The sequence below is a fragment of the Artemia sp. Qi Xiang Cuo genome, chromosome 8 (genome assembly GCF_049724085.1).
Source record: "Artemia sp. Qi Xiang Cuo chromosome 8, ASM4972408v1, whole genome shotgun sequence".
In the NCBI taxonomy this organism is placed as follows: domain Eukaryota; kingdom Metazoa; phylum Arthropoda; class Branchiopoda; order Anostraca; family Artemiidae; genus Artemia; species Artemia sp. Qi Xiang Cuo.
The window spans coordinates 41,096,038-41,113,178 of NC_142801.1; the positions used below are offsets into that span (position 1 = coordinate 41,096,038).

The window sequence follows — 17,141 nt, forward strand, 5'->3', positions numbered from 1 at the left end:
CTCTTTGCAGGCATTGTAATATGAATAATGAAACAATTGACCATTGCCTATTTGAATGTAATATGCTGACGTCTGCACAACATACCTTGCTTTGTAAACTGTTAAAATACTTCAAACACCACAAAATCCCACTATCAGCCAAGAGCCTAGCCAACTATACCTGCACACAGAGCATACAAATCGACATCTATCAACTTATATTTGAACTCCTAGAGTCGAAAGATCTGGTGAAAGATATCTGAATATATCTAATAAATATGAGGCTATCAAGCCAGTAGCTCTGTAGCCCATAGAGTGACGCAAAAGGAAAAGGGCTAAAAAGTTTTACTGAAAAGCCCGCCTGCTGTTAAATAGAAGAAGAAGAAGAACTACATAACTGGCTTCTTCTACCTAACTGGCTCAGTAATAACAATTGGCTTCTAAAACACATCTAAAAAAGATGTCTGGCCCAACGCTCAAGGTGAAGCTGAAGCAAAAGAATATAAGGATTAAACATCAAAAGAAAAAGGTGTTCCAAGCTACAGATCCTCTTCTGTCTGTTTTCATGTGGGGAGTCAATCATTCAGTAAGATTGTTTTGTTTCATTTTTATTCTGTTTTGAATACTAATAAATGAATATGACTGTAGGTATATGAACCCATAGGGAGAAGGAATTCTTCCTATCCATGATGCTTATGCAAACTAGGCCTATGTCTAAAATTAAAAAATAGGCCTAGCCTAGGTTATTTAAGGATTTTTATTATGTTTTACCGTGTTTAGCTAGGCTTGTTACATTTAGGGGTTGGGAGGGGGAGGTGCTTGTTAGGGTAAAGGTTAGTAATTGGATTTCTTCAGGTGGAAACATGCTAGAGAAAAAAGGGTGGGGGAGGGGGTAAAGGTTAGGAATTGGGGTAGGCTAAATTTCTAGTGGGCCATATAATTTAGCTAGGATGAAAGTGAAAACAGCAATTGATGCCTTTTTATGCTCATTTTTAATTCAATAACTGCTTCTGGGGCTAGTTGCATCTTGAGCCCTTAAAGGGGCCCCAAAGATATTTCATTTTTGTGACCACACAAAGAAGTTATCAACACTAGCTAAGCTATTGAAAAATGTTTAAAAACATATCAATTGTTTATAAATAAGTTGTTCAGGGGTAATATATTCCATAAATATTTATTTATAACAATTCAAATCTCATTTATTATGTAACTCAAGTATAAACTGTTTTCCTACAGTTTTAAGTTTTTCAAATACTTTTAACAAAAATAGTGCTAAATTTTGCAATTCAAAACTTTGCCATCAACAACTCAGGGTATATATTTCTACATTAGTGGGGTAGGGGGGGGAGATAAAGTTCATGGTAAATTGGTAGTGGGTCATATAATTTAGCTAGGATGAAAGTGAAAACATCATTTGATGCTTTATTTATGCTCTTTCATAATTCATATAAAATACCTTTGCAGCCCCTTTAAGGGCTCAAGATGTAATTTGCCCCAGTAGCAATTATTGAATTATGAAAGACATAAAAAAAGGCATCAAACAATGTTTTCACTTTCATCCTAGCTAAATTATATGGTCTGCTAGAAATTTACTAGAATTAGATTTCTTCAGATGGAGACAGGCTAGAGCAAAAAGAGACTCATTTATAGATTGCTAATTTTGTGCTTGTTTCTATTGTTTTGTTTATATTTGACAATTCATCTCCAATCCCTCTTTAATGGTCTCTTACATCCTAGGCTATACAAAAAAATGATGAAATTCTTACTTTATAATATACATTTAGAATCAATAAATTTTATTTCTTTTTTTTTCCATTTTCATCCATGGCTAAATATTGAAAAATTCACTTAAATGCTGTACAAATATAGTGAACATACAACTTAATGAATTTTTTTTATTCTCTTTTCAAATATGGTAATTTTTTTGGCACAAATCCAATTTTAAAATGCTGACCTAAATATATAGCCTATATTATATATTTTTTATGCATTAATTGATTCTTAAATTTGTCACTGTCCATTCAATGTATGGGTAAACCAGTTTTAACAAGAGCCATGCAAACAAAGCTATATAAATAGGGTGACCAGATTTTCTCAGACCCAATGCAGGACATACCAAAATTTGAAGAGCGCTGGAAGGAATAGGAAGTGTGTGTGGTTTCATAAAAACACTCAAAAATTTTTCTTAAACTTTTATTCTCTTATGTCATTATATTTTTATTTTAATCATATTTGGCTGATGAATGCACCTTTTTTAGAAATACAACATTGTTTTTGATTTCCTTCTTAAACTCATCACACAGTTTCTTTCCTTTAAACTTGACAAACACACAAGATTTCAGTGTGTCCAGTTCCAATTGTGATTTTTCATCAGTCCAAAAGTTATTTATCAAAGAAAAAAACTTTCTAAAGCTGCATTTGTGCCAGGCAGACTTAGGAAAGACTCTACAAGTAACCCTAAATTGTTGTACAGAATGGATTCCTTTTAAAAAATTGCAAATATTTCCATCCAAATCAAATCAACCTGCATTTCTTCCTCAGACTATGTTTCCATTTTGGTTGCATCACAGAAATTCTGGGTGTAAATGAACTCATTGAACAGCTTGGACTCATCAAGTGTCATGTTGTTTGTGTATTTGTGGAACAAGTCAATGGAATCACCCATGCCTGACTATTCCATTGGTGCTTTCATTAAAATCCATTGGGAAAAAATATTAAACTTATTAAAGTAATTCTATTTTTTTTTATCTAAAAATGTTTTAATTGTTTTGAATCTTTATAAAAAAAGCAGGACGTTTTTGGGCAAGGTTTCAGAATCCGGGACTGTCCTGCACAATGTGGGATGTCTGGTCACCCTGTATATAAACCATATAACAACATATGGCTTGTCTTTCTACATGGTACTAGCTTGTCCATGCCTAGAGGTTGGAATGTCCCTGGCATCACCCTACTTCAAGAATGACAAAGAAATACTAGAAAAAGTACAACAAAGAGCAACCAAAATGGTCAAAGGCCTCAAACAAATGCTATACAAAGAGCATTCAAATCATTTGGAGCTTCTCACTGACATATCAGAGGAAACATGGTGACATGATTATGGCCCACAAAATTATTTAAAAAAATATTCTCCCTCGTCTCCTTGGTCAAGTAGTAATAAAGTTTCATTCCTTCTGTTTGAGTCAATGTGTAGTGACAATAGTGCCTTAGAACCAAGCAGAGAAGATAAAGATGAAAAGATTATATACAAAAATGTAAGGAATTTCTGTTACTGGTAGCCAATGTAGATCAGTTAATCAATAAGATTAGGGAAGTAAAAAGCCTTGTAACAAATAAGGGATATGATTTGGTGATGCTAACAGAGCCAAGAATAGTAATACTTGATTGGAGGATAGTCATATCTGTATTCCTGGATACCAAGTAATATCAAACTTAAGTTCAAGTAATTGCAGAAGGGGTGAACTGGAAATAGTTAGAGCAGAGTATAATGTTAAATTGGTAGACACTCTACCTATTAATGATTATGTTGAGTTGGTCTACTTTAATCTAAAGGTTCCACTTGACCCTGGCATGACAAGAATTGCTCGTATTTATAGAAGCCCTTCAGCTCCATCCAAAATTGTTACAGAACAAGCCATAGCAGATCATTTTCAAACAATTAATGCATCACATAAAGGTAATTTGCTAATAGCTGGGGACTTTAATTTCCCACAAATATCATGGAAAGATTGACTTGATTATCATGAAGATGATTCAACACAACAACCATTCCTTGATTGTATACATGACATCTCCATATATCAAGCTCTTGATAAACCAACAAGATATAGAATCTTCCAGAACCCAACCCTATTAGACCTTATTTTCATTAATAACCAAGACCTTTTGGAACACATTGAGTACTTACTCCCCATTAGTAAGAGTGACCACATAACTATAGAAATGCAGCTATGCCTAAAGACTATGACTAATAAATTTATTAAAAGGGTCTTCACAGATTACAATTCCATCAGGAGGGAACTGAAAATGGAAAAATTTCAAATTAACTTTACTTAGAATTCAAGATAGCAACTCTTCTGTATCTTACAGGAGAAAGCAAAAGACTCTTCCATACATGACCAAGGAAATTAAGAAGCAGCTCAATAAAAAAAAAAGAGATCTTGGAAAAAATATAAAGCAACTGAATGTCAAGACCAGAACAAGAAATTAAAAAGAGCAAGAGGTAAGTTGAGAAATCTAACCAGGAAACTTTATCAAAACCATGAAGCCACACTAGCCAGATAATGCAAGCATAACCCAAAGAAATTTTGGCAATATATGTCATGTGAAAGTCCTGGTAGGCAGTCAATATCTAAACTAACTGCTTTGGGAGCTGAACTAACAGATGTCAAAGAAATTGCAGATGAACTGAACTGCCAGTTTCTGTCTGTTTTAAGTTGCACATCAGATACAGACCTACCCAATGTTGACCCTACACAAATCCACCATCCAATGGAGCCAATTGAGATTGATAGTTCAAATATCTTCAAACAACTTAAATTGCTAGATATCAACAAATCACTTGGGCCAGATATGTTACATCCACATCTTCTAAAAGAAGTTGCTGAAGACATTGCTAAGCCTGTCTCCTTATGTACCAAGGAAGTGCCAACAGGTTGGAAAACAGCATTTGTCACCCCTTTGTTCAAAAGGGAATTAAAGCCAGTGCAGAAGACTACCATCCCATAAGCATAACCCCAGCTTTTGCTAAATTCCTGGAAAGAGTGGTAAATGACTGTCATGAAGCATCTCAAACTTAATGGGATACTATCACTCAGCCAACATGGTTTTCAACCAGGAGAGTCTCTAGAAACAAATTTGTTGGAGACTTTAACAGGCCTGATTGATCAGGGTTTACCTGTGGATGTATGTAATTTGAATGTAATATGCTGTATGTATTTGAATGTAATATGCTGACGTCTGCACAACATACCTTGCTTTGTAAACTGTTAAAATACTTCAAACACCACAAAATCCCACTATCAGCCAAGAGCCTAGCCAACTATACCTGCACACAGAGCATAGAAATCGACATCTATCATTTTATATTTGAACTCCTAGAGTCGAAAGATCTGCTGAAAGATATCTGAATATATCTAATAAATATGAGGCAATCAAGCCAGTAGCTCTGTAGCCCACAGAGTGAAGCAAAAGGAAAAGGGCTAAATAGTTTTACTGAAAAGCCCGTAATTGGAAAGAGTGGTAAATGACTGTCATGAAGCATCTCAAACTTAATGGGATACCAGCCAACATGGTTTTCAACCAGGAAAGTCTGTAGAAACACATTTGTTGGAGACTTACAGTGTTATAACAGGCCTGATTGATCACGGCTTACCTGTGGATGTCTTGTTGCTTGACCTTGCAAAAGCATTTGACAAAGTTCCACATCCACACTTGAACAAAAACTATATAAATGATATTTTTCAATTAACTAAAAATAATCTAACTCACTTACGGGCTTTTCAGTAAAACTATTTAGCCCTTTTCCTTTTGCTTCACTCTGTGGGCTACAGAGCTACTGGCTTGATTGCCTCATATTTATTAGATATATTCAGATATCTTTCAGCAGATCTTTCGACTCTAGGAGTTCAAATATAAATTGATAGATGTCGATTTCTATGCTCTGTGTGCAGGTATAGTTGGCTAGTTCAAAGTTCAGATAACAAAAAAGCAGTGTCGACACAGCCCCCCCCCAGGGCCCAGAGGTAGGCGTTGTAAATTATGCCCTCGGGGCATATATGGTTGTTATGGTAGGGATGCTCTTAGAAACGTCATAGAGGGCTCATTTGATTTAAAATTGAAAGTTGTAATTCACTTTTTAAGAGTCAAAAGTGATTAGAGGGCAGTTAGCCCCCCCCCCTTACACTCAATTTATTTATTTTTCCCAGAGGCACTTCATATAGAAGGGGTCGTCGTCTAAACTTCAAAGGGGGCTCATTCAATTGGAAATCGAGAGTTCTAGTGCCCTTTTTAAGAGTCAAAAGTGATCGGAAGGCAACTAGCCCCCCAAGCCCTTTTCCCCAAAATACATCTGATAAAAAATTTGAGGTAGCCATTTTGTTGAAAATAGTTCAAATATCATATAGGCTATAACAAAAACTCCTTTACGTCTGGCCATTGCGTTAAAAATAGTTCAAAGGTCTGATAAGAAAAACTCCTGTTTCGACACCCCTCCAGGGCCTGGGGCAGGCGTTGTAAGTATTGCTCTGGGGCCATATATGGTTCTTATGGAAGGTATGCTCGTATAAACTTCAGAGAGGGCTCAGAAGATTGGAAATTGAAAGTTCTTGTTCACTTTTTAAGAATCCAAAGAGATTGGAGGGCAACTAGCCCTCCTTTCCACGCCCTATTATCCTCAAACCCATCCGATAAGAACTTTGAGAGCCATTTTTTTCAAAATAGTTATAGCATTGTAAGCTATGTCCTGGGGCTGTATGTGATTCTTATGAAAGGGATGCTCGTATACACTTCAGAGAGGGTTCATTTGAATGGAAATTAAAATTTGTAGTTTATTTTCTCAGAGTCAAAAAAGATTGGAGGGCAACTAGCCCCTCCTGCCCTCTACGACTTTGGGTTTTACGGACGGATAAACCCATCCAATAAAAATTTGAGGTGACCATTTTGTTAAAAATAGTGCAACCATCAGATATTAAAACCCCGGGGTCAGCAAAACCCCCTGGGGCCCAGGTCATCCAGAAGGTCATAACCAATTCTTTAAAAGCTGTTTGTTTATACATACTTACATAATAGCCATAGCCAGCTTTTCTGGGTATTTACCTATCCTCCTTTTACTTCCTCAGGCCTTTATCCCTTGCTGATGGTCCTCACTTTGATTTGGCCCCTAAAACTGATTACACCAACAAGCTATTTTTGCACCAAATTGGGACTTAGATCGTTTTTGGAGGTACATGTACCCCCCCCCCTTTACTTTTTGCCTCTTCCTATATTTTAACGTATACCTTTTTTATATTTTGATGAAAAAATCCACTCTTCTCATTGTTTTCATTGCAAAAATGGGAAAAACAGCAAAATTGTCCTCCCCAAATATTTACCATTACATTCTTACACCCCCCATCCCTCTACTGTATTTTTGTGAACTGGTGCCCCTGAAAATCAAGACTTGGCTGGGTTTGGAACAATTCAGGACTTAGCTTGCTGTTACACTTAGTCAGTAATTAGCTTGTTCCTGGATCACATCTAAATTCCACAGCTTGGACTTTGCTTGTTTTAAAGCAAGTTAAAACTTAGCTCATATTTATACCAAGTCAGTTTACAAATTGAACTAAAGCTCCCATTCACTGAATCTGAAATCTGCTTGTGTTTGCACATGATATAAAGTTGGCTCAAATTTTTCACCAAGCTTGGATTGGTTCGTTTTTGTACCAATTCAATCAAAAGCTTTGACTTAGTTCATTCCAGTCAGAGCTTAATTTATTTTTGCAATGATTTAGGAATTCACGTTTTTTCTCCCACCAAGCTAAGACACAACTCATTTTGCACAAAGGCAGTACACAGCTTGGACCATTACTTGTTTTCACAAATTCAGGGATTAGCTCAATTTTGTACAGAATAGAGAATTGGCTCATTTTTGCACCAAGCCAGGACAGATTCGTTTTTGCATCAAGTCAGTCCCCAACTTGGGCTTAGCTCATTTTTGAACTGAGTCAAGACTAGTCCATTTTTGCATCAAGTCACAAGCTGGCTAGTTTTTGCAACAAGTTAGTGTGCAGCATGGACTTGGCTTGTTTATGCACTGAATCAGGCTATTGAAGAGAAATTATTGACAATCAAAATTTTGAAATAGCCATTTTGTTCAACGTAGTTCAAAGTTCAGGATATTAGGTCTTTGAGGATAACAACCCCCCGCCCCTACAGCCCTCAGGGTAAAGGTTGTAAGTTATGCCCTGGGGCATATATGGTTTTTATAGAAAGTGCTGTCATAAAAACTTCAAAAAGGGATCATTCGATTTGAACTTGAAATGGCTAGTTCCCTTTTTAATAGTCGAAAGTGACTGGAAGGAAACTAACACCCCTTCCACGCCCACAATTTCCCGAAACACATCCAGTCAAAATTTTGATATAGCCATTGTGTTCAACGCAGTCGAAACTTCTGGAAATTATGTGTTTGAGGAGGACACTCCCCCCACAGTCTTCAGAGCAAGGGTTATAAGTTATGCCCTGGGGACATATATGGTTCTTATGGAAGGAATGCTCATACAAACTTCAGAGAGGGCTTATTTGATTGGACATTGAAAGTTCCAGTTCTTTTTTTAAGCACCAAAAGATATCGAAAAGTCGCCAGCCCCCCCCCCCCCAACCGGTTCTTCCCACATGCAGCCGATAAAAATTGTGAGATAGATATTCAGTGAAAAATACTTAAAAGATCATACAAGAAAAGTTACGCCGTGAACAAGACCCCCCAGGGCCTGGGGGCAGTTGGGGTAATTTATGCCCTTGGGGCATATATCAGTCTTATGGACGGGATGCTCGTCTTAACTTCAAAGATCGCTCAATTGATTGGAAATTGAAAGTTCTAGTTCACATTTTTAGAGTCAAAAGAGACTGGAGGGCAACTAGCCAGCCCACCCACGCCCCTTGTTCCCTAAATGCATCGAATAAAAAATTTGAGATAGCCATTAAGTTCAAAATTGCTCAGAAGTCAGATAACAAAACTCAGGTGTCGTTACAACCCCCCAGGGACGGGGGCAGGCGGTGTAAGTTATGCCCTGTGGCATATATTGTTTTTATGAAAGAGATGTTCGTATAAACTTCATAGAGGGCTCATTTGATTGGAAATTGAAAGTTCGAGCTCACTTTTAATAGTCAAAAAATATCCGAGGGCAGCTAGCCCCCCCCCCCATGCCTTCTTTTTCCGAACCCATCTGATGATAATTTTAAGATAGACATCTTGTTAATAAATAGTTCAAAGGTCGGATAAGAAAAACTCCGATGTCAATACAACCCCCCAGGGCATAGGGGAAGGCGTTTTAAGTTATGCCCTGAGGGTCTGTATTGTTCTTATGAAAGGGATGCTCGCATAAGCTTCAAGAGGGTTCATTTCATTGGAAATTGAAAGTTCTAGTTCTCTTTAAAAGAGTCAAGAGATTTAAGGGCAACTAGTCCCCCCTCCTCACCCTTTTTCACCAAACCCATCCGCTACAAATTTTGAGATTTCCGCTGAAATTTTGAGCCAGTTTTTTGGAAATTGTTCAAAAATTATGATAACAAAAACTCCCCCCAGGGCTCGGGGTATAGGCGTTGTAATTGTTGGCCTGGGGGCGTATATGGTTCTTATGAAAGGGATGCTTGTATAAACTTCAGAGAGGGCTCAAGTTCTAGTTCAATGTTCAAGACTTAAAATATTCTTATTGGCAACTAGCCCCCCCCCCACAAAACCTGTTTCCCCCACGCCCATTTGATAAAACTCTTATACTAGCCTTATCATTAAAAATAGTTCAAAGGTCAGATAAGAAAAATTCCTGTGTCGACAAAAACCCCAGGGCCTGGAGTCAGGCGTTATGAGTAATGCTCTAGGGGCATATATAGTCCTTACGGAAGGGATGCTCGTATAAACTTCGGAGAGGGCTCATTTCATTGGAAATTGAAAGTTCTTGTTCACTTTTTAAGGGTCAAAAGAGATCAAAAGAGGGCAACTAGCCCCCCCCCCTCCACGCCCTAAATAAATCAGATAAACATTTTCATATTGATATTTTTTTTAAAATAGTTCAAGTTCAGATAACAAAAAAAGCAGTGTCGACACAGCCCCCCCCCAGGGCCCAGGGGTAGGCGTTGTAAATTATGCCCTCGGGGCATATATGGTTGTTATGGAAGGGATGCTCTTAGAAACGTCATAGAGGTCTCATTTGATTTAAAATTGAAATTTGTAATTCACTTTTTAAGAGTCAAAAGTGATTGGAGGGCAGTTAGCCCCCCCCCCCCTACACTCGATTTATTTATTTTTCCCAGAGGCACTTCATATAGAAGGGTTCGTCGTTTAAACTTCAAAGGGGGCTCATTCGATTGGAAATCGAGAGTTCTAGTGCCGTTTTTAAGAGTCAAAAGAGTCAAAAGGGATCGGAGGGCAACTAGCCCCCCAAGCCCTTTTCCCCCAAATACATCTGAAAAAAAATTTGAGGTAGCCATTTTGTTGAAAATAGTTCAAATATCATATAGGCTATAACAAAAACTCCTTTACGTATGGCCATTGCGTTAAAAATAGTTCAAAGGTCTGATAAGAAAAACTCCTGTTTCGACACCCCTCCAGGGCCTGGGGAACGCGTTGTAAGTATTGCTCTGGGGCCATATATGGTTCTTATGGAAGGTATGCTCGTATAAACTTCGGAGAGGGCTCAGAAGATTGGAAATTGAAAGTTCTTGTTCACTTTTTAAGAATCAAAAGAGATCGGAGTGCAACTAGCCCCCCTTTCCACGCCCTATTTTCCTCAAACCCAACCGATAAGAACTTTGAGAGCCATTTTTTTCAAAATAGTTATAGCATTGTAAACTATGTCCTGGGGCCGTATGTGGTTCTTATGAAAGGGATGCTCGTATACACTTCAGAGAGGGTTCATTTGAATGGAAATTAAAATTTGTAGTTCATTTTCTCAGAGTGAAAAAAGATTGGAGGGCAACTAGCCCCTCCTGCCCTCTACGCCTTTGGGTTTTTCGGACGGATAAACCCATCCAATAAAAATTTGAGGTGACCATTTTGTTAAAAATAGTGCAACCATCAGATATTAAAACCCCGGGGTCAGCACAACCCCCCGGGGCCCAGGTCATCCAGAAGGTCATAACCAATTCTTTAAAAGCTGTTTGTTTATACATACTTACATAATAGCCATAGCCAGCTTTTCTGGGTATTTACCTATCCTCCTTTTACTTCCTCAGGCCTTTATCCCTTGCTGATGGTCCTCACTTTGATTTGGCCCTTAAAACTGATTACACCAAAAAGCTATTTTTGCACCAAATTGGGACTTAGATCTTTTTTGGAGGTACATATACCCCCCCCCCTTTACTTTTTGCCTCTTACTATATTTTAACGTATACCTTTTTTATATTTTGATGAAAAAATCCACTCTTCTCATTGTTTTCATTGCAAAAATGGGAAAAACAGCAAAATTGTCCTCCCCAAATATTTACTATTACATTCTTACACCCCCATCCCTCTACTGTATTTTTGTGAACTGGTGCCCCTGAAAATCAAGACTTGGCTGGGTTTGGAACAATTCAGGACTTAGCTTGCTGTTACACTTAGTCAGTAATTAGCTTGTTCCTGGATCACATCTAAATTCCACAGCTTGGACTTAGCTTGTTTTAAAGCAAGTTAAAACTTAGCTCATATTTATACCAAGTCAGTTTAAAAATTGAACTAAAGCTCCCATTCACTGAATCTGAAATCTGCTTGTGTTTGCACATGATATAAAGTTGGCTCAAATTTTTCACCAAGCTTGGATTGGTTCGTTTTTGTACCAATTCAATCAAAGGCTTTGACTTAGTTCATTCCAGTCAGAGCTTAATTTATTTTTGCAATGATTTAGGAATTCACGTTTTTTCTCCCACCAAGCTAAGACACAACTCATTTTGCACAAAGGCAGTACACAGCTTGGACCATTACTTGTTTTCACAGATTCAGGGATTAGCTCAATTTTGTACAGAATAGGGAATTGGCTCATTTTTGCACCAAGCCAGGACAGATTCGTTTTTGCATCAAGTCAGTCCCCAACTTGGGCTTAGCTCATTTTTGAACTGAGTCAAGACTAGTCCATTTTCGCATCAAGTCACAAGCTGGCTAGTTTTTGCGACAAGTTAGTCTGCAGCATGGACTTGGCTTGTTTATGCACTGAATCAGGCTATTGAAGAGAAATTATTGAAATTAAAAAAAAACGTCTATTGGGGTATTAGTATTAATAGAGATGAAGAGGATTTTAGAATTAACAATACTTTATTTAAGGAGCAGGTAGAATTGTCTAACAGTAGTGACTTAAATAATAGTCCTGGAACAAGTGATGACCCTGTAAACAAAAATTGAGATGAAGTCAAATCTGGCAAGAGTCAATGGACTGCAGTTAAACTTGTAAATAAAAAAATCTCCACTTGAATTCTAATGCATGAGTTTTGTTGATCTGTTGTCATACATAAATTCAGACTACCTAAATAGTTCTAATATTTTTAACCTGTAAATTTAATCAGGAATGGTGACCTGCTTTTTTTGTGTAAATTCTTTTAAATAAATATAGTATTTTATTTTTGATAGATCCCATTTGCCAATCTGAATCCATAGAGAAGTAATATCTGCTCTATTAGAGATTTTCGGTGCCGTTTCTGTGTTACAGTGTTGCAGTATTGTGGAAGTTTATTAAGATGTGAGCTTTGTTTATTTGTTTGTCTTTTGTTTTGTTTTTTCTCTTGCTGTGGTGTTTTTTATTTGTCTTTTTATTTAGATGATTTAACTGTTTTTATTTCTTTTTCCCTTTTTTCCATTGATAAAGGCTCCTGGATATGGAGTTGAAATATTCGGATTTTGTCCCATTAATTAATGTGTTGTTTTGTTTTTTATTCTTTGTCACTGCTTTATTTAAATTAAATCCGTTTTTCTCGCTTAGTTTTTCCTATTGCTAAGGGTATTGGGATGATACTTTCATGGAATATTGAGGGGTCTGATGAACAAACCATTAATATAAGCTGTATAATATTTAAAATTCAGAAAAGATAGAAGCTTCGAATAACAGTTTTTTTTTATCTATAACACAAATCTGATAGGTAATAAGAAGATGTAGTATTAGTAAAGAATAAGTGGGCACAAATCAGTTTAGTACAAGCTTTTCAAAGAATTCATTGCCATTTCAAATTTTTGCCCCTGAATTGAATGTGTGACCTTAAACTCGTGAAAAATCATATGTCATTCCTAAAACTTTGCTGTATTTATTGACAGATTAGAGTATACTGTGACTTAGGCATTACTCTTCTGTCAACTGTGATTTTTTTTTTTTTTTTTTTTTTTTAATGTATGGTCAATATTTAATATTCTCAAAATATGCTTCAGATTAGCTTTTCCTAAGTGAATGATGATAATTTCTCCATCAGTGCAAAAACAAAAATTCCAAGTAATGATATTTTTCCCTTGTAAAATTAAAATGCCTTGAGCCCACAATACATTATCTTGTTTATAAGGGAAGCCTGATTCAGTGCATAAACAAGCCAAGTCCATGCTGCACACTAACTTGTTGCAAAAACTAGCCAGCTTGTGACTTGATGCAAAAATGGACTAGTCTTGACTCAGTTCAAAAATGAGCTAAGCCCAAGTTGGGGACTGACTTGATGCAAAAACGAATCTGTCCTGGCTTGGTGCAAAAATGAGCCAATTCTCTATTCTGTACAAAATTGAGCTAATCCCTGAATTTGTGAAAACAAGTAATGGTCCAAGCTGTGTACTGCCTTTGTGCAAAATGAGTTGTGTCTTAGCTTGGTGGGAGAAAAAACGTGAATTCCTAAATCATTGCAAAAATAAATTAAGCTCTGACTGGAATGAACTAAGTCAAAGCCTTTGATTGAATTGGTACAAAAACGAACCAATCCAAGCTTGGTGAAAAATTTGAGCCAACTTTATATCATGTGCAAACACAAGCAGATTTCAGATTCAGTGAATGGGAGCTTTAGTTCAATTTTTAAACTGACTTGGTATAAATATGAGCTAAGTTTTAACTTGCTTTAAAACAAGCAAAGTCCAAGCTGTGGAATTTAGATGTGATCCAGGAACAAGCTAATTACTGACTAAGTGTAACAGCAAGCTAAGTCCTGAATTGTTCCAAACCCAGCCAAGTCTTGATTTTCAGGGGCACCAGTTCACAAAAATACAGTAGAGGGATGGGGGTGTAAGAATGTAATAGTAAATATTTGGGGAGGACAATTTTGCTGTTTTTCCCATTTTTGCAATGAAAACAATGAGAAGAGTGGATTTTTTCATCAAAATATAAAAAAGGTATACGTTAAAATATAGTAAGAGGCAAAAAGTAAAGGGGGGGGGGGGGTATATGGACCTCCAAAAACCATCTAAGTCCCAATTTGGTGCAAAAATAGCTTTTTGGTGTAATCAGTTTTAAGGGCCAAATCAAAGTGAGGACCATCAGCAAGGGATAAAGGCCTGAGGAAGTAAAAGGAGGATAGGTAAATACCCAGAAAAGCTGGCTATGGCTATTATGTAAGTATGTATAAACAAACAGCTTTTAAAGAATTGGTTATGACCTTCTGGATGACCTGGGCCCCGGGGGGTTGTGCTGACCCCGGGGTTTTAATATCTGATGGTTGCACTATTTTTAACAAAATGGTCACCTCAAATTTTTATTGGATGGGTTCATCCGTCCGAAAAACCCAAAGGCGTAGAGGGCAGGAGGGGCTAGTTGCCCTCCAATCTTTTTTGACTCTGAGAAAATAAACTACAAATTTTAATTTCCATTCAAATGAACCCTCTCTGAAGTGTATACGAGCATCCCTTTCATAAGAACCACATACGGCCCCAGGACATAGTTTACAATGCTATAACTATTTTGAAAAAAATGGCTCTCAAAGTTCTTATCGGTTGGGTTTGAGGAAAATAGGGCGTGGAAAGGGGGGCTAGTTGCACTCCGATCTCTTTTGATTCTTAAAAAGTGAACAAGAACTTTCAATTTCCAATCTTCTGAGCCCTCTCCGAAGTTTATACGAGCATACCTTCCATAAGAACCATATATGGCCCCAGAGCAATACTTACAACGCGTTCCCCAGGCCCTGGAGGGGTGTCGAAACAGGAGTTTTTCTTATCAGACCTTTGAACTATTTTTAACGCAATGGCCATACGTAAAGGAGTTTTTGTTATAGCCTATATGATCTTTGAACTATTTTTAACAAAATGGCTACCTCAAATTTTTTTTCAGATATATTTTGGAAAAAAGGGCTTGGGGGGCTAGTTGCCTTCCGATCACTTTTGACTCTTAAAAAGGGCACTAGAACTCTCTATTTCCAATTGAATGAGCCCCCTTTGAAGTTTAGACGACGACCCCTTCCATATGAAGTGCCTCTGGGAAAAATAAATAAATCGAGTGTAGGGGGGGGGGGGGCTAACTGCCCTCCAATCACTTTTGACTCTTAAAAAGTGAATTACAAATTTCAATTTTAAATCAAATGAGACCTCTATGACGTTTCTAAGAGCATCCCGTCCATAACAACCATATATGCCCCGCGGGCATAATTTACAACGCCTACCCCGGGGCCCTGGGGGGGGGGGCTGTGTCGACACTGCTTTTTTTGTTATCTGAACTTGAACTATTTTAAACAAAATATCAATATGAAAATGTTTATCTGATTTATTTAGGGCGTGGAGGGGGGGGGCTAGTTGCCCTCTTTTGATCTCTTTTGACTCTTAAAAAGTGAACAAGAACTTTCAATTTCCAATGAAATGAGCCCTCTCCGAAGTTTATACGAGCATCCCTTCCGTAAGGACTATATATGCCCCTAGAGCATTACTCATAACGCCTGACTCCAGGCCCTGGGGTTTTTGTCGACACAGGAATTTTTCTTTTTTGAGCTTTGAAGTATTTGTAATAAATTGAGTGTTGTATGCGTAATCGGATGGGCATTGGCAAAAAAGGGTGTGTGGGGGGGGGCTAGTCGCCCATGAATATCCTTTAACTATTTAACATTAAACTAAAACCTGAGTCCTCTCTGAAGTTTATACAAGCATCCCTTTCATAAGAACCATATACGCCCCCAGGCCAACACTTACAACGCCTATACCCCGAGCCCTGGGGGGAGTTTTTTTTATCTAATTTTTGAACAATTTCCAAAAACTGGCTCAAAATTTCAGCGGAAATCTCAAAATTTGTAGCGGATGGGTTTGGGGAAAAAGGGTGAGGAGGGGGGGCTACTTGCCCTTAAATCTCTTGAATCCTAAAAATTGAACTAGAACTTTTAATTTCCAGTCAAATGAGCCTTCTATGAAGTTTATACGGGCATCCCTTCCATAAGAACCATTCATTTCTTTAGGGCATAACTTAAAACCCCTTCCCCTATGCCCTGGGGGGTTGTATTGACATCGGAGTTTTTCTTATCCGACCTTTGAACTAATTTTTAACAAAATGTCTATCTTAAAATTATCATCTGATGGGTTTGGAAAAAGAAGGCATGGGGGGGGGGGCTAGCTGCCCTCGGATCTTTTTTGACTATTAAAAGTGAGCTCGAACTTTCAATTTCCAATCAAATGATCCCTCTATGAAGTTGATACGAACATCACTTTCATAAAAACCATATATGCCCCAGGGCATAACTTACAACGCCTGCCCCGGGCCCTGGGGGGTTGTGACGACACCTGAGTTTTGTTATCTGACTTCTGAGCAATTTTTAACCTAATGGCTATGTCAAAATTTTTATTGGATGCATTTGGGGGAAAAGGGGCTTGGGGGGGGGGGCTAGTTGCCCTCCAGTCTCTTTTGACTCTTAAAATGTGAACTAGAACTTTCAATTTCTAATCAAATGAGCCCTCTTTGAATTGACTACGAGCATCCCTTCCATAAAAAACACATATGCCCCCAGGGCATATTTTTAAAAACCTGCCATCGGGCCCTGATGGGTTGTGTCGACACCGAAGCTATTCTTGCGTGATCTTTGAACCATTGTTAACAACCTGGCTATCTAAAAATTTTTATCGGATGCATATGGGAAAAAAGGGTTTGGGGGAGGGGGGAGCTGGTTACCCTCCTATATCTTTTGATGCTTAAAAAAAGAACTAGAACTTTCAATTTCCAATCAAATGAGCCCTCTCTGAAGTTTATATGAGCATTACTTCCACAAAAACCATATATGCCCCCAGGACATAAATTATAACCCTTGCCCTGAAGTCTGTGGGGGGAGTGTCCTCCTCAACGACATAATTTCCAGAAGTTTCAACTGCATTGAACACAATGGCTATATCAAAATTTTGACTGGATGTGTTTTGGGAAATTGTGGGCTTGGAAGGGGTGTTAATTGCTTTCCAATCACTTTTGACTATTAAAAAGGGAACTAGCCTTTTAAATTTCAAATCGAATGAGCCCTTTTTGAAGTTTCTACGACAACGCTTTCTATAAAAACCTTATATGCCTCAGGGCATAACTTAC

The 17,141-nt window shown here is 37.7% G+C and overlaps 1 protein-coding gene across 1 annotated transcript in view; it reads left to right on the top strand.

The window, feature by feature from the left end:
• The first annotated feature begins 352 nt into the window (after window positions 1-352).
• The window catches only part of PIP4K (phosphatidylinositol 5-phosphate 4-kinase), a 120,981-nt gene continuing 104,192 nt past the window's right edge, over window positions 353-17,141 (top strand). The window contains exon 1 of the mRNA XM_089093428.1: window positions 353-565. Within this exon, the coding sequence (XP_088949554.1) occupies window positions 440-565 (126 nt within the window). The 5' untranslated portion in view covers window positions 353-439. The remainder of the gene's footprint in view (window positions 566-17,141) is intronic.